The 18668-nt window shown below is 45.3% G+C and overlaps 1 protein-coding gene across 1 annotated transcript in view; it reads right to left on the bottom strand.

Moving 5' to 3' along the window:
* The window catches only part of DIP2C (disco interacting protein 2 homolog C), a 136331-nt gene extending 118588 nt beyond the window's left edge, over positions 1-17743 (bottom strand). Inside the window, exons 1-5 of the mRNA XM_031652570.1 lie at positions 14531-17743; positions 10699-10833; positions 8206-8325; positions 6540-6737; positions 1769-1860 (exon numbers count right to left, since the gene is read on the bottom strand). Coding sequence (XP_031508430.1) covers positions 1769-1860; positions 6540-6737; positions 8206-8325; positions 10699-10833; positions 14531-14720 — 735 coding nt within the window. The 5' untranslated portion in view covers positions 14721-17743. The remainder of the gene's footprint in view (positions 1-1768; positions 1861-6539; positions 6738-8205; positions 8326-10698; positions 10834-14530) is intronic.
* Between the last annotated feature and the right edge of the window lie 925 nt (positions 17744-18668).

The raw sequence follows: 18668 nt of genomic DNA, 5'->3' as shown, positions 1-18668 counted from the left end.
CTCCAGTCTCCCGCACAGCCAGCTCTGCGTGAATCACTCTCTCCATCGCAATTCCCGTCGAGATAAATCGGCTCTGGCTAGGCAGCGGGCAAGGTGAACCTGTTGGGCAGTTACGCTCACAGGAGTGGAATCACATAGTACCTGTTTTATGTCTGGCTTATTTGACTAGGCATAGTATCTTCAAGGTTCATCCATGTGTTATGTGCCAGAACTTCCTCCCTTCTGACGGGAAATCCACACCTAGTCCTTAGATTTGGGGCTGCTTCCACAGTTTGGTTTTGTGAATCAGCTGCTATGAGCCTGAGTGTACTCAACTCTCTCCTAGACTGTTTTCAATCCTTCTGGGTACACACCCCGAAGCAGAATTGCTGGATTTCACGGTAATTCCATGTTTAATTTTTTGAGGGCTGCCATGTTTTTCGGAGAGGCTGCACCATTTTACATCCTCACCAGCAGTGCGCGAGGGTTCTGATTTCCCCACGTCCTTGCCAACACACGTGCCCTTTTCGGTGGTTTGGTCATTGCCATGCTTCTCGGTGTAAAGCAGCATTTCACTGAGCTTTTGGTTTGCTTTTCCCTATCAGATGCTGAGCATCTCTTCATGTGTGTATCGGCCACTGCCAAATCTTTGGAGAAATGTATACTCAAGTCTGGCCCATTTAAACATTTTTGTTGTTGTTGCTTCTTTTGGTGGTGGTGGGTTGTAGGAATTCTTTAAATATTCTAGATATTAATCTGTTGGCAAATAATTTGCAAACATTTTCTCCCATTCTGTAGGTGGCCTTTTCACTTCTCTCGATAGTTCTTCTTGATGTACAAAAATTTTTAATGTCAAATCCAGCATCGTGAGGTATCTTCCCTATATTTTCTTCTAAGGCATTTTCTTTACGTTTTCTTCTAGGTTGTGGTTTTAGCTCTTACATTTAGGCATTTGGTCCATTTTGAATGAATTTTTTGCATATGAATTTTTGCACGTTAGGTAAACATCCAACTTCATTCTCTTGCAGGTGGATATCCAGTTTTCCCAGCGCTGTGTGTTGGAAAGACTGTCCTTTCCCCATTGAATATCTTGGCACCCTGCTGGAAATCACTTGTCCATATACATGAGGGTTTATCTCCGGGCTCTTTATTCTGTTCCATTGCTGTATACGTCTGTCTCTAAGCCAGTACACTATTGTGATTATAAGCTTTGTAGTAAATTTCATAATCAGGAAATATGACATCTACAGTTTACTTTTAAAAGAGGCCAAATGTGTTCAATAAAAAAATGGGAAAGAATCCCAGTCCATGGTCTCCTGGACCTGCTGCAATCTGTTGAACACGCCCCACAGCAGACTCATGCCTTTATAGTATTGCTTAAGTAATCAAAGCTCATGCTTCTGTTGGTTTATGGAGCTCTAAATGATGTCTTTATGTAATTCACTTGGAGTCCTTTAGGTAGGATAACCTAACCTTTGGGGCACGTAAAGCACATAGGTAAAAGGCTGTACATATAAATGCAAGAAAACCAGGTTCTATACCCAGCTCCACATCTAAACTGGGGCATAAGGCATGGACAAGACCATTACCTGCTCAGGATGTAACATTAGAATGGAGATACCATTAATAGTATCTGTCCTGTGTAACTTACCAGGTAGCAGTTAAGAAGGAAAACTTGCTTTCCAGTGGAAAGCAGAGGTGGCGCTGAACTCTGTAATGTTTAAACGGTGGGCATCTTTTCCACACAGGACTGTGGTTTTGTAGATTCAACAATTTAAGGTGCACTTACCCTATCTCCAGGCCGCACCATGGGTTCCTGCTTTGTGCCTAATTTGTGCAGAATGCTGTAAGCGACCTTCATACTTCTCGTCCACAGCTTGCCTATGAATACAAATCACAGAGAAATGTGCATGTTAAGCCACACAGAGAGCACTGCTTCCGCAAACCGAAGTCCAGGGCATGAGTCCACTCTGCTTCCTGTATCTTGAACTGGGGGCAGCTGAGCAAAGGGGGAACTGGTAGGCGAGAATGGAAAATGAGTGAAAGAACAGGGATTCTAAAAACAAAGCTTCAGGAGAGAGAATGAAAATAAAAAGTGAAAACCAAGTGTTGGCCTGTCTTCTGATCTGTGATGTGGGGGCCAGCGGCGGGGGGGGCTGACAGTGCACACACCGTCACAGGTCGGGATCTGCCCAGCTGAAATGACTCTGCCAGGGAGCAGGAGGGCCCCAAGAACCTTCTCCCTGCAGATCAAAGCTCCAACTCATCCTGAGTCCCTGGAGTCAAGAGGAGTAAAAGCAAAGACTCCAACTGCAACAGTCAGAGCTGCCCGCACGCTGGAACAAGGCCGGCACAAAACAAATCCCCTCTGAGTGCACGAGGTGCCTGTAGCAAAGCCCCTGAAAACACCGACGGTCAGCACAGAAACCGTGGGGAAGGTTCTAGGGAGGAAAGTCCTGTGGGGCCAGCGCAACAGCATCACTGCCACAAAGTCACGCCCGGTGACACGTCCCGCATCCACAGTCGGTCCCACGGGACTGAGGAACACAGCAGAAAACCACCTCGGGAGGCTCCAAACTCAAGTCCTGTGTTTCTCCCCTTCAAACTTTCCTAACCTCAGGGTTTTGGGGTTTTTAATGATGAATCCTTGGATTCAGATAAAGATAATGGTAAATATAACAGTCTGAGATCAAATAACAATGACTTTAAAGCCTAAAATGAGTTCTTAAATTACACAATGGCCTTTTACAACCTAGTCTCAGAGGCTTCAGCTGGGAGAGCTTCTCGGTAGTCAACGTGTTAGAAGACACGATAATGCTTTAATAGTGTAATAAAGGTAACAGCAATCAACTATTTTGTTTCAATGTAATCACTGTTTTAATCTTTTCCCTATTTTAAATGTAAACGCTAAATCAGATTTCGTTGTTTACAACACAGTGCAAATTTAAAAACCCTGAATTTGTTTATTTCCTATGGGAAGGAGGGCTCCTCGGGTATTATTGTTTGTTTACCACAGTATTTATCCCTTGCTAATGAGAACATGAAGAGAATGATTTTTTTTTTTTGTTCTAGTTCCTAGGACATGTCCTGGTCATAGTATGGGTTCAGCAAATGTTTCTTCATTTTACTAATGTCACAGGCAGGCTGTAATGAAATACAAAGTTACAGTGTGCATTCTAGCATATTCTTGAGCACTTTTGCTAGACACACTTTTATTCATGTACCCTCCCTCCCGTCTTCCTTAGCTCCTCATCCTCAACACCGTAGGTAGTCTTCAAGACTGGCAGCTTTACAGTCATCTGGAATTCTATTTGGGGATTTTATTTTCCTGAAAACGATCACTGGCTCATTAGATGTAACTTGGAGTATTTCTTCCCTAACAAAAACTATTATTCTGTGGCTTCGGATTTCTTTAATGTGAATAAGATTAGGGAACTATTATAGTTGGGTAAACAATAACAATCAATTCATTGCAATTGAGAGAAAAACAATGTGTTGCAACTGAATAAATCAATTACACTCGATTAGCACCATTCTAGTTTGTGAAAATTTCAACTTCATTCTCAGCTAAGAGTCTTGACATCCTAAGTTCACACAGAAGCTAGTTAATAATAGAGAGTTTGATAAAACACATGCAAACTTTTGGCAAAATTCTTGAAATATATTTGGTATACTTCTCAAACAGAAAAGGCAAGAAGTTAAGCTGCTGATATAAAGATACAGCAGTTCTTAACTGATTCATAAAGGAGATGTGTGTGAGGTCAGCACTGTTGTATTAGATATTAATTGTAATTTCACTTGGTTTGGACTGAGGAACACGCAACTGTACACAGTGTAACTGGTGAGGGGAGAGGTAGTGGGTGGCAACGGGCTAAACCGGAGCAAGCCCGGGAAGGAGGCGGGAACTTGAGACACCATCAACTAAGCAAAAAAGCAGCAAGGCCACAGAAAGGTGGCCCAGAAAGGTGGCCCAATGCGCTGCTAGCTCAAGCGTGTAGATTGCTCGAAACACCTGGAGTAATAGGAAAACCATAAATAAAACATAAAAAGGGAGCTGAACATGAGCATCTGCTTGGTAGGAACGCAAAATGAATGGGTAGGTCTCTCCCGAAAACCACAGAGGCGGCAGAGTGTAGCGCAGAGCTGCTGGACGCAGGACGTGAAGGGCAATTAACAGCACAGCGTGACTTATTTTTACAAGATTATGAAATGCCACGGGTAGTCTAAGGTGGAAAACAGAATTATAAGATGTTCCACAAGTTTATTGACTTGTGGCTTTCATTAGCCACCTACACTTTCTATTAATGATCCTAAGTTTATCAGCTGGGAATTCTGCTACCCCAGCGCTTCGTAGGAAGCTAAATTTGGGGGTTGAGGGGAAACAGCAGGAGCTTAGAGAATACAGCCCTTCAGTTACACCAGGTTAACTCAGTATTAGAACAATTCTCATTCGACGAGCTTGTTTCTGAGTCATCTCAGCAACAGCCAATCATTCATTCATCTACGTTAGCGTTTCTGTGCAGAGGGAGCTTTCCACAGTGTGTTCACTGCGTTTTCATCTGATAAGCTGTAATCTTACATTTGGAAATGTGTCGCTTTCTTATATTCCTTTAACAAGTAAAAACCAAGATCAACCCACGGCCTGCAATTAACGTGGGTAATTAAAATACAACAACATATAGATGATTTAAAAACAGGAGTTAAAATGCATTGGTTGGGGGCATGAGTTCTGATGACTCCAACTTTTCATATGAATATTCAGTCTGTGTCTTACGTCTCCCATTCATCTTAACCTTGCAGGAAGGGGAAAGACGCCAGCACTGTTCAATGTTCCAGCAGCAGAGAGGGGCGATCCTTCTGATTGAGATCATAAGCCCCGTGAGAACTGTGTCTTATTCATCTTTGATTTCCTAAAACTTAGTCCCATGCCAACGCATACAGCATGCTTAAAATGTCCAAGTGAACGTGTGTTAGTGCTCAGAGTGAACGCACGCACCCGGAAGAGCACGGCTGCTCCTGGAATTCCCGGCATGTAGGCGGGGAGGCCTCGGAGGCCATCAGCTGTCATGCAGCAGTGACTCCAAGTACACAATTAGCTCCAGGGCTGAATTTTGCCGGAGATGAGGGTCACATAGAAAAGTCTTTCATCCTTTTGACTGAATAAAACCTATTTCTGAGGGCATAATTTTAAAAGTAAAGCTTATGCTTCATCATGGATGACACACACTATCCATTTAAAACCACTGAATGAAGCCATAAAAGCAAAGGAGCTACAAAACACACGCTCCCAAACCCAGTATGCTCCTAGGCCCAAATCCCCCATCTGTCGGTGAAATGCACAGGTCGACAGCTGCCGCCTCCCGGAGCCCCACCCCGAAAGGCTGGGCTCTACTTAGATTCCATGATTCAACAGAGCATCTGGCTTTGGGCCTCCATGGCTAATGGAGAAATCAATTCCTTTCCTACCTGCAATCAGAAAAGTGTTGTGTTATAACAACAAAACCTAAAGTTAAAAACAAAACCTGCGAACAGACAACAGGTGGAATGACGTACTGTACCATGCCCAAGAGCCTAGAATTGAAACAGCTATGTTTAAAATTTCAACTGTCAACATAAATCTCAGACATGCAGACATAATGAACCATTTTGGTACTTTAGTTATTTTCTTATCTTTTGAAAATTCGAATTAATTTTTTAGAGATGGGGTCTTGCTCTGTCACTGAGGCTGGAGTGCAGTGACACAATCATAGCTCAATGCAGCCTCGAACTCCTGGTCACAAGTGATCCTCCTGCCTCAGCTCCCAAGTAGCTGGGACTATAGGCACGAGCCATCATGCCAGCCTTTTAGTTACTATTTTCTTTGTAAAGCTGAAGCAAAGAGAAAATAGCCTGACAATCTGCTCCTCCATGGTCTCTTATCCACAGAAAAAAAGAGAACACATTTCTCTGCTATCGCTAACCATGTGCAAAAGTTTTCAGACTGTATTAATTGTACTGAAGACTTAAGGGAAAGGTGGTTTCTCTGGCCTTCTGAGAAAGTCCCTTGGAAACCGATTTTGTTTCTTCTGAGTGATACATATCTGAAAGCTTAGACAGATTTTTCTAACTACCAATCTTTGCTGAAAGCATGCATTTCAATAAATCACGTATGTATTTAAGAAAATCTAACATCTTATTAAGAGTTATGGTCACTGCTTCAAGCAGCCATTTCTGGTTTTAACTCAAAATATATTTAACAAAATAACTTTCGAGATTCCATTTATTTCTGTGCCAGAAACATAAGGCAGCTTAAAATCCATCAGTCACCAGAAGTAACGGACACTGAGCTCTGTGCGTTCAGGAGTGGCTGTGCGTGGCCACGGGCAAAGGGCAGAGGGTGAGCCTCGGGATTACTGTGAGGATGTGAACGGACACTGAGCTTTGTGCGTGCCCATGGGCAAAGGGCAGAGGGTGAGCCTCGGGATTACCGTGAGGATGTGAATGGACACTGAGCTTTGTGCGTTCGGGAGTGGCTGCAAGAGGGGGTGGGCAAAGGGCAGAGGGTGAGCCTCGGGGATTACCGTAAGTGAGGATGTAGAGGGGCTTCCCGTTGGTGTCCATGGTGGTCAGGCAGGGCGCCTTGGGCGAGATGGTGCCCCACCTCTGCAGCGCGGCCTCCAGCGACGGCGGCCAGTTCGTGACCACGCCCAGCTGCTCTCCACGCATGGCCAGCATCTGGGCCCCCTCCGGCTTTGGTTGGTTCGGATCTGGTTGTTGAACTAAATCATTTGAATACAAGAGGTTATGAGAGAAATGCATCCACATTAGCGTGGCTACTTTTTGTTCTTTATAAAGAAGCCAGGAGATTTATACTTAAGGTGCACATTTATTGGCTGATAGAAAAGCATGCTTTTCTACAATTGGGGTCTATACACAAGCATCACGAATGCTGGTAAAAAATCAGTTCTTGTAATTTCCAAGGCAGCATGTAGGTGGAGTGCTTAGGTGGACCTGGACACACCTGCAAACTGACAACAGGTGGAACTGTGCAGCATACAGGCAGAGAGCCTGGAATTCAAACAGCCATGCTGAAAATTTCCATTATCAACATAAACTAGTGATTTTGGACCCCAAATTGCTTAAATCTTGCTAAATTATATTTTGTCCTTAAAGATTAATGGTACATTTATTTTCCGAGGCAGGGTCTCTCTCTTCTGCCTTGGCTGCAGTGCAATGGCATGATCACAGTTCCCTGCAGCCTCAACCTCCCAAGCTCAGGTTATCCTCCCACCTTAGCCTCTGCTACAGTCCTAGCCTGTAGCTAGGACTACAGGCATGCACCACCATGTCCAGCTAATTTTAGTGTGTGTGTGTGTGTATACATATATATATATTTTTGTAAAGCCAGGGTTTTGCCATATTGCCCAGGCTGGTCTTGAACTCCCGGGCTCAAGTGATCTGCCCACCTTGACCTCCGACAGTGCCGGAATCACAGGCATAAGCCACCGCACCTGGTCTGAGCTGTACATTTAAATCTGCTACAAGTACTCTGAATAACAGCAACACGGAGCGAGTATTTTCCTGAGTAAAACTAAAATCAGTGCATCATAAATGCCACCTGCCCAATCCTTGAGAGAGGTGAAGAATGGAAATTATCTCTTTCATTTCTGGAACAGACTTGTCTCTCACTTGACGACTGACAAGAAAACCGGCCGCTTTTACTTGTGGTTTAACGCATAAGATAATAAGGAGCTCAAGTTTGCTACAATGAGCAGTTCTTGTGCTTTGTTTCAACTTTAAGTTGTTTGTCTAAAAAGACCCAGGAGCATTTGGGGGCAAAGGCAGCAGCTCCAGCATCTATAAGGAGCAGCAGGAGGAGGAGGGAGGAGGTGGCACCTCACACGCCTGTTTTGCTGTGAGCGAAGGATTTCCCCAGTTTACTTGTTTTTCTGTATGTTTATACTTTACTTGTATTTCTATACTCTTAGAGTTCTTAGAGAGAGACCTGACCTGGGTAACGGAACAAAATCACCTCCTGCAGAGGACGACTAACAACCAGGTTTAGAAACCTGCCAACACCGAGGCCGCCTGGGAACATCACCTGCTCCCTATACCTGGGTTCCCATTATCCAATGAATGCCAAGATTACTGCTCTTAAAAAGTAAAATAGCCCTGCAGAAAAAAACGTCATTGCTTATGGGACCATAGGAGCATCTGGAAGAAACATGTGGGAAAGAGTTCTCTCACCTTCTAATAATTCTTCAAAGTCATCGACAAAGAATTCTCGTAAAGGTGGTCGTTTCGGTCGTTTGAGGGTATTGACAAGCTGCTGGATTTTTGCTGACACCCGGCTACTTACTGGTACTCCTGAAAAACAGGAACCAGTGGGTGGGGGAAGCGATCATCACAGCTTCAACGAGCACCCACAGTCCCACAGCCCACAGTCCCACAGCCCCCCTGCCCAGCACGGCTGCAACAGGCTGGCGTCCTTCTAGACGCCATCCCGGGACGGGCCTGAGGTGGTCATGCTGTACAGTAGCCCTGTGGCTACGCAGGAGACAGGACAGAGATGCATCGGACCCGAATGTCTCCCACGTTCCAGCATGCGCTGTTCTGCCAGTCATGCTGGGAAGAGCCTCAGGACCACATGCTTGACCCCGGCTCTGATTCTCAGGACAGAACTGTCATCTGCAGAGGGCAGACTCCTCATTCTCACTGCCCCAGGTCCCCCTTCTCAACAGGGCGAGACCATCAGTGGAGCAGTAAGGCCTTCCCTGAGTCTGTCTCTCCAGGGACCGTCAGCATTCGGCCTCACGGAGGCACGAGAACATCGGGCTGGTGAGTCACGTCTGGAACCCCCAGCATCCCACAGCCCCGGGCTTGGGTTCCAGCACCACCACGTCCAAGCCCTGTCCACTCTTAATAAGGCTGAGCTCCTCACACATGATCCAAACCCACACAGCTCAGCCCACACACAGGCAGTGCATCCTCAAGCACAGAAGTTAGTCTCTAAACTCAAATTTCTGTGTAACAGAATACTAGCACATACCTATGCAAGTGGACTGAGAAAAACCCCATTTTATAATACTGTGCTAATTATAGCAAACGCTGCATCACTCTGAAAATCAACTGATTTGATAAATGAAAAAGTCAGTTTTCAAATGTCAAGATAAATCAATCAAATAAATGAACAAGACAGAGGATCAAGACACTGATGCTCCAACTAGATCGAAAGCGTCCTCCTCAGGCACACGCTGCAGGCCAGCAGGACCTGGGAAACCATCAGCCAGAGTTGTGGGCCTGGACGGTGCAGGGGTCTCTGCAGGTGCAGCTGGCAGGCCATTCCCTCACCTGAGGCAGAGCCCTTGTTCGCCCCTGCACTGGACCATAAAAAACAGACCTCAACATTTGGGGGGAATAGAACAGAATTCAAGGAAATTTTTTCTATCAAGAATTTTTAATCAGTGTCTCAAAATGCTCTGTGGGCACTTTCAGAATTGAGACATTAAATATTTCATATCTCTGAAAATACAGAAAAACACACAATCCAGAACTCTCAACATCTAAGCATAGTATTTTCCCATTAAATAGCCCAACTAATTTGGTTTGGACCAATCAGACCATCCCCGCCAGGCCACGATTCTCAAGCTTAATTTGGCAGATGTCAGAATCACCTCAGGGCCCCCAGAACTTCTAGCTCATGACGTCTGGAGTGTGGCCCAGAATCACCCTCCCAGCGAGGGCCCCTGTGGGTTCTGGTGTGGGAGGCTGTGACATATCAAGACAACACAATACACCACGCGGGATTTACCTGGGGAACAAAGGCGAAGATGACAGACTTGAAAGATGACATAGTTACTAAAATGACCGTGACAAGAGTAACAAAAACGGCCAATTTACTATAGACTGAACTTATCAGAGAACTAAAGCAAATAATGACACAGAAAGGCATTCCAGCAAAAGTCATCGCACCGGCAACCAGGGCGATTTCAAGTGCACTAACCGGACACTTGCAAAGGCCCGGCCGGGCTCTGCCTCACCTGAGGATGCAGCGGTGTGCCTGTTGGATCTCGGATAGCCCTCCCTGTCCACTGTGCCTGTTGGGGCTCGGATAGGCCTCCCTGTCCACTGTGCCTTTCGGGGCTCCCACAGGCCTCCCTGTCCACTGCCTGTCGGGGCTCAGATAGGCCTGTCCCCTGTGAGTTCCGTGCACCACAAGATGAGGGCATGCCAAGGCTGCTCCATGAGGCTTCACACGGGGGCATTGTATTTCATTCACTGCTAGGTTCTACACTGACTTTTATGACCCCAGGGAAGGACTAAGACTTAAATAGAACAGGGGCTAGGTGATACAAACCGCTGCTGTACTCAGAACATACCAAGACCAGGCCACAGGAAGGAAGAAGAAGCCCTCGGCCGCAGCCTGTTACCAAGTCACTGACATCTCTGTCCAACATGGATAAAAAGACCCTCTTTCCTCCGAAGTCTAAAGCAACAGATCGGCCCATCTGACAGTAATTCTGTTGTACATTTAACTTCATCTTGCTCTTCTAAGTGACTATTCACGGTCTTAACACCTGAACAAGAATTTCTCAGTTGCTGAACCACTGTTAGTTATTCAGCAGATAAAATGGCAGCAGATTGTACCCCAGGAAGAAACACACCCAGTCACAGGCACGGAACGGGACATCAGCACAAACCGTTTCCCAGAAAAAAACGCATCTCTGCTTTGGGACTTACCATCCCCGGTCTCCATGAGCTCGGCGTTGCCGTACTTGTGCGCTGTCCGGGACCCCGTGGAACCCTGTGGTCGCTCCATCTGTATCGAGTGCTCTGAGGTGTACGTGGTTACGTCAGGAGGTGCAGAATGATGTTCTGTAAAGAAACACATCATGAGTGTTTCTGGTGGTTGTGGCGTTTGCTCGCAGGTTGAGCCATAGCTCAGGAAGAGACCGGAGCACAGGTGCTCACCCTGGGGGTGCGGTGAGAAGCCAAAGCCCATCTCAGCCATGTCTGCCACACACATCCGGCACAAAGGGGGACCCCAGCATAACTCATGTTGCCGAAAATGGAGCAGAGTTCGGTGAAACCTCAATTTCCTAATAGGAGCCACGTCAGCGGCATTTTAACTAGAATAACGCTAGACCGGCGATGGCAGGATGTCGGGAACCCTGTGTGTGTTCACGGAAGGGTCCCGTTTCCTGTCGGCCACCGTCCACACAGCCCAGGGCTTTACTCGTGCTTTGGAGCCCAGGGCCTGGAATTGGAAACCCAGCTCTGGAAACTTCTGGGGATTTGGGGATGTCCCTTAAGATCTCCGTGCCTCAGTTACTTCATCAAATGGGAACAGTAATGGCCATGACCATGTAGGGTAGTTGGGTGGATTGTATGAGTTAACACATATACAGTTCATAGGATTTTCTTTACTAAAGGGGGAAAACATCAAGAACTATTATTATTTGTCTTAGTACAAACAATACTAGTCATTCAAAAAACCACGTTTACACCCTAATGTGTACTAAGGACTGCGTGAGGCCCATGAGCGCATGGAGCTTTCTTACAGCACGCAGTGGAGAGAAAGCCAAGCCGGACGTGGCTAAATTGGGAAAAGCCTGCTTTGCTAGTTAATGAATGAAACGTTGAGGAAGATGCGCCAAGCAGCCCACTGACCACTGACCACGCCCGTCACACCTAGAACCCTGATGGGCGCCACAGTGCAGATCCAGATTCTGAATCCTCCTTTGACAGAAGCTTTTCAGGATCACCCACCACTGTCCCATGTGACAGAAGCCACAGAAGCGTGACATTCTGTGTTGCTGAAAGTGGTGCTCACCCCCAAAGCCTTTCTTCCCCGGACGCTGCCCGCCTCAGCACCGCGCCCGAGGCCGTCTAGACGGCAAAATCAACCAAACACACAAAAACAGCAACAGAAAATCGAGGCACGAGAGAGGCCGTGAAACGACGCTCCTTTAGGATCCGAGAACCGGGCGGGGTGGGGGTGCTGAGCCGCCCGGGCACCGCGTCAGGCCCTCCTGAGGGTGTCAGTCTGGCGTCACAAGTCGATCTGGCCACGCCACTGACTTCGAATCCCTGACTGAGAAGAGGAGAATGATCGGCTGTCACTAAGGGGAGGGTCCGCCACACCGTCCGTCCCTGCCACGACTTTCCACCTGGAGGCCCAACTTCCTGCAGAACCAACCCTCAGTCCTCCGCGGACTTGGATGGTAGCGTCTGGGAGGCCTCCTCTCAGCTCCGAGGTGTGAAAGCGCCGCAGACAGCTTCTAGATGGACAGCGGGTACGGCAGTGGACACAGAAAACTAGAATGCGATTTCCTATCTTATGCCAAACTGGCTTCACTGTGAAGATACATGTGAGATGTCCCTACTTAACTGCTGGCATCAATTGGTGGGAAAAATCCACAAAGGACTTGAGATTTCACTTCAACAAGTAGAAGCGCGGCCAGCTCTGTGACACTGCGTGACCTGGAGTCTGCAGCCCCGGGCTTTTCTCCCCTGGGACCAAGGCAGCCTCCGCGGCCGCCCCTTCCGTCCCTTGCTGGAGGGCTTGGCCAGTGTGACTCTGTGGTGCCCAGACTCCTTAGAACTGTCACGCGCACACACGATCACACACGCCACATTCTCGTTCACAGGCTTCTGATGATCTCAGAAGGTCACGTGCACATCTGACTTTTTACTTCTCTTGTTTTGCCACAGAAAATATTTTTCCTCTTCTAAGTTTCATTATTTTGCCACGGCTTTTCCAAAAAAATTCCAAACTTATAGAAAATTTTCAGATAGTCTAGGAGGATTATCTTTGTGCCCAATTAGAAATTACCGGAACGTGATCACCCGAGAGTTACATTTGGGTCACACTGAGCCCTGATGTACATGAGTTAGGAGCCCCTCATAGTTTGGATAAATTAATTCTTTGTACTAAAACTTCCTCCAGTATTGAAAGGGTAAACCCACAAAGGGAGGCCCAAGTGCAGTGATTCATTTATTCAAAAATATGTGTTTTCCTTGGTAAGATTCTGTGCATTTTCTTAAAATTGAATAAAATCCGAGGATACAAATGCTTCCACCAAGTGACAGAGGTGGTGTCTGGCCACCAAGTGACAGAGGTGGTGTCTGGCCTCCCCGTTCACGTCTGGCAGAGCCTCGGCCACTATCCTGCGATCCAATATACACATGGAATTTTATTATGGAAAAATATGTAACAGTCACACATTTCTGTTCAATGTTTAGCCTACTGTGATTTCAAGTAGGGTTATTAATTCACATAAACGAGTGTACATGTTCCTGAAACTGTGTCAAACTGAAGTTTAATACTGCTTTGCATTTGAGTACTACTTTGCAAACTTTTAAAGAGTATTTCTGTTTTCTCCTTTATACTCACAACAGTTGAGAGAGAAAAATTATTTTTTTTCAATTTTTTTTCCCTCACTCAAAGCCTGAAGCAGGAGAAGGGACTTCAAGATCCCAGCAGCAGTTATTGGGAAAAGTGAGACAGACCCAGCTCTCCTGACAGCAAACTCCTGTTCCAGATAGAAAACAGCTGACGCTTTCAGTGTCAGTGAGCACCGAAGGGGCTGGGACCCAAGTCAATCTGAAACGCCTCTGGGTGTCAAGGAGTCAGTGATCTAGAAGTGAACATTCTGGGGTTCTGGGGTGTCTGTGGGCTATCTGATCACACATGACGTCCACCTGCTTCCCACTGAGGGTTTTGCAGAGATCAGGCTTTCCTGTGGTAGCTGGTGCCGGGAGGGTCTGAGCCCGTGGCTCGTGCTCCGTTATCGGCGACGTGGTACACAGTCATCTCCGGCTACTGCTTTAATAGAGACACACACCAAATCCTATTCAACCCAAGTCCCATACTTGATGGAAAACATTTACTCCTGAACCATTCAAAGGCAGAGCGACGCGAGGCTCATCATGGCTCCCCCACGCGTGGGCTCTACCTCTAGTAATTCTCACTTCACTCCTTCTCCACGGCATCTTCAAACGTTGTGGGCCAGTGATCCTAACTTCGTTCTTTTCTAACACAGAGGATCTCCCTTGACACAGAACCTACACAAAACAGTGCGCCACGCCCAAGAAATCTGAACACCTGTGGCAGACAGCAGCGTAAAGTGGCCGTGCTTAAAGCCCTTGTTTCCTTAAATGACTCCCGTGGTCGGGAGGAGCACACTTTAAAACCCTGTCCTGTTGACTGGGACTGTTAAGGTTTTACGCAGAAGCATAAGTGAGAAGAAAAGATGGAAGCGGATATGGCTGCAGGATTCCCCAGGAACACGAAAGGACTTATAAGCAGAAAGCCCCTGGAATTCGGATATGGCTGCGGGATTCCCCAGTAACAAGGCCCCTGGAATTCCAGCTGTGGGAGGGACCTGGGCATGAGAAAAGCAGTAAAGCATCTTCCAGAAACAATCCAACCAAAGCACCCCAGGGGCCAGAGGGGCTCTGCGCTCTTTCCACTAAGGGATTCCACAGCCACGATGCAAACAGAGGAAAACGTGCACACACAAAGGGGTTTAGACAACAGGCACAGAAAGACACTGTGAAGCGTGCTCACCCATGTGGGTCTGGGCCATGACATCCGCCAGCCTGTGGGCAGCTCTACTGCCCCCGCTCTGCGAGGAAGGACGAGGAGGTGGTGGACGTGGTGGAGCCGTGGAAGGCCTGACTGATCCAGTGCTCCACGTTGATGCTGCCCTGGCTGGAGGTCGGGGTGCCCTGGGAGTCCCCCTGCACTGAGCCTTCATCTTCTGAGCCAGAAGAGGTATCTGTGTAAGAAGAAAGGCAGTTTGCTATATATTGCAGCAAAAACAGGCACCACAATCTCAGTCCCTCACACACAGATTTACTTCACGCAAGTCTGAACAGTTGTTTAATGACTTTTTGCCGTAGACACTCTTGAGAATTTAAACCACTTTTCAGATAATGAACCATTTATTTTAGCATAATGAATTTTGCTTCCAAAGCACCTTATACAAACATGCTGTAAGATGTTTGATACTGTCATCTCAAAGATGCACTGACACATTTCCTCTACACAGCAGTTTGGGAAGAAACCAAGTGTTTTCTTGTGTCAGTCAGAAAGTGAGAGGGCAAGGGGAGGCGGAGGGCCTGTGCGGCTCTCAGGAGTCTCAGTGTGACTATGTTTACCCCTTGTTAGTCCTGAGATGCTCTTCTGGGCTCTGATTTATTTCTACGTTGGTGTGTGTGTTAGATACCCATGCAGATGATTTCTGCGTCTGTGTGTTAGTTACCCATACAACTGAATTATTTCTATGTCAGTGTGTTAGATACCCATACAGCTATTTCTACATTGGTGTGTTAGATACCCATGCAGCTGATTTATTTCTACATCAGTGTGTTAGATACCCATGCAGGTGATTTCTGCGTCGGTGTGTTCGATACCCATGAGGGTGATGGATTTCTACATCGGTGTGTTCGATACCCATGCAGTTCTCTAAGGATCAAGACGCTGATGATGGTAACAGGAGAGAAAGCAGAATGTGCCTCACATGGAGCGGCCCTTCCACCTCCCCGTTTTCCTCCGGGGCACACGACAAACCCTCCTGTTACATTTTGCACTCAAATCTAATCACCTTTACAGTATTCCTTTCTTATACATTGTCATTATTGATTTTTCTATCTGTACAAATTGGATATCTTGGATTATGATAAAATACATCCCTTTTTTCACTATAATTCACGAGAACATTTTTCATTTAATAACTTTTCATGCAGTACCAAGGTTTTTGGGAATAAATTGCTGGTGTATTTGTTAAACTTCAATGTAAGAATGACACTCAGAATCCTACCTACAGGTGAGTGATGGGAGGCGCCGGCTCAGGTGAGCAGCTCCAGATCATTGGGTGAGAGGAGGAGTCACAGCAAATAACCTTAAGACATGGGTTTGCTTTTTAAAAGACAATAATAGCAAACAATATTGACACTTATTACCCCTGTCACATGACTTATGCTGTCTAGGAATTTTTTTTTTAAAGTTTACTTGTTAGAGAAGCAATATTAGGAGCCTGAAAATTCTCTATCACCTTTTTTTTTTTCTTTTCAAGACAGAGTCTTGCTCTGTTGCCCAGGGTGGGGTGCAGTGGCGTGATCTCTGCTCACAGTAACCTGTCACTCCCAGGCACAAGCGATTCTCTTGCCTCAGCCTCCCAAGTACCTGAGATTATAGGCACATGCCACCATGCCTGGCTCATTTTTGTATTTTTAGCAGAAACGGGGTTTCACCATGTTGGCCAGGCTGGTCTCGATCTCCTGACCTCGTGACCTCATGATCCGCCTGCCTTGGCCTCCCAAAGTGCTGGGATTACAGGGGTGAGCCACTGTGCCTGGCCGACCCTGCCTTTTAAGAAAACTTACACAATTTACATAAAAGTAAAACTGACACAGCCTTGAGACTTTTGAGAAACGTACACAACCAGGTGTCCATATGGAGCACAACCATCTCCCCAGAACGTCTTCTCACAACCCTTTCCAATCTTTCATTCCTCACTCCCACCTACCTTTTCCAAGAAACCTGCAGAATAATGTGATATAGACACTCGACAGAATAGCAGCAAATCAAGCAAGCAGCATATGAAATGGATGATACAGCATGACCAGTGGTGACTAGAATTACACACCATGGGGACAGGAAGTCAGGTTGATTTAACATTCAAAACTGAATTAATGTCATACACGGTATAGAATTACGGAGTAGAACCGCACGTTAACCTTAGGAGACATAGAAAAGTACTGACAAATTCAAGAGAACGAAACTCAACAAACCAGGAATAGAAGGCAATTTCCTCAACCTGTTAAAGTACATTCGTGAAAAGCCACAGCTAACATTGTATTTAATGGTAAACAATAGAATGCGTTTTCCCTAAGATGGAGAACAAGACAAAGATGTCCCCTCTTGCCACTTTTGTTCAGCGTTACCTGGCAGGTTCTAGCTGGTAAAATAAATTAACAAGTTTAGTAATAAAGACATCCAGATTAGAAAGGAATAAAAGTGTCTTAATTCATAGATGACATTACCTTGGGATGTAGAAAATGGCAAGAAGTATATCAAAAATGTTTTGCATTACTAAAAAAAAAGTTTCATGAGGTCACAGGACACAAGACAAAGATATACATATACTAGCAATAAACAACCTGAAAATAAAATTAAGAAAATCGTTCCATTCACAATAGCATCAAAAGCAGAAGACACTCAGCTGAACTTCTAACAAAAAGGTGCAAAATGTGTACAATGGCAACTATAAAACATTACTGAGAGACATTAAGGATCCCAATAAAAGGAAGCTAAATAAATGGAGATAGATTCATGATCGAGAATTGGAAAACTCAGTATTATCAAGACAATTCTTCCAAAACCGTTCCATTAATTCAAGGCACTGCCTAATAAAATCCCAGAAGGCTGTGTGTGAAATGGAAAGCTTATTCTCAATTTTATCTGGAAATACAAAGGACCTACAATAGCCAAAATAAATTTGAAAAAGGGAAACAATGTTGGAAGACTTCACTATCTGATTTCAAAACTTTACATAAAGTCATAGTTTTTAAGGCAGTGGTATTAGCACAAAAATAGACACATACATCAAAGGAACAGAATTAAATTGAGAAATAAAGCCTTGTATTTATGGTTAATTTATTTTTGACAAAGGTCTCAAGACAATTCAGTAAGAGAAAGGTAGTTTGTTTTTTCAACAAATGTTGCTGCGGCAACTGGGTACCCACACACCAAAAAGAAAAACCGTGGGGGAAAAAGTCCCCCAAACCAAACCAAAACAAACAAAAATCCCACTTAGATCCCTACTGCACACACAAAAATTAACTCCAAATGAATCACAGACCTAAATGAAAGAACAGTAAGACCATGAGACTTCTAAAACTCCCAAAAACACAATCCATAAAAATTAGTGAAATGGACTTCATTAAAATAGAAAACTATTAAGTTTTAAAAGATGATTATCTCCCTACAGCTAATGTAACAAATTACCTTGATCTTAGTGGCTTATAATAAGACATGAGTCTATTATCCTACTGATGGAGAAGTCAGAAGTGTAAAATCTAAGTGTCAGCAGAGCTACGTTCCTTCTGGAGGCTTCAAAGGAGAATCCACTTCTTTGCCTTTCCCAACTTCTAGAGGCCACTTGTGTCCCTGACTCATGGCCCCTCTTCATCTTTAAAGTGCATCACTCCAGTCTCCAGTTCTTTTCTCTTGTAAGGACCTTCTTGATTACAGCGGGTCTACCCACTTAACCCAGGATAATGGTCCCATCTCAAGATCTTAAATTAATCGAATTAATCAGCTGCAAAATCCCTTTTTCCACTTAAGGCAACAGGTTCATAAGTTCTGGGGAATAGGACCTGGGTATCCTGGGGGAAGGGCATTATTCTGTCTGCTACATAATAATTTGTTCTTTCACTGAGAAACTTTACATCTGTAAAAGTCTTATATTCAGATTGTATAAGGCACCTATAACCCATAAGACGACAACCAACCCATTTAAAACATAAGCAAAACATCTGAACATTTTACCAATATATACAAACGGCTATGAATAGGAATTAGCACATTAAAAGATGCTTAGCATCATTCATTGTTGCAAAGTAAACACACAATGATATACCATTTCACATCAATTAGAATGGCAAAAATAAAAATATCAACAATAATGAATGCTGGTGAT

Source organism: Papio anubis, chromosome 11 (assembly GCF_008728515.1).
Source record: "Papio anubis isolate 15944 chromosome 11, Panubis1.0, whole genome shotgun sequence".
NCBI classification, from domain to species: domain Eukaryota; kingdom Metazoa; phylum Chordata; class Mammalia; order Primates; family Cercopithecidae; genus Papio; species Papio anubis.
Note: the sequence above shows the minus strand (reverse complement) of the source record. Positions and strands in the feature narration are given on the sequence as shown.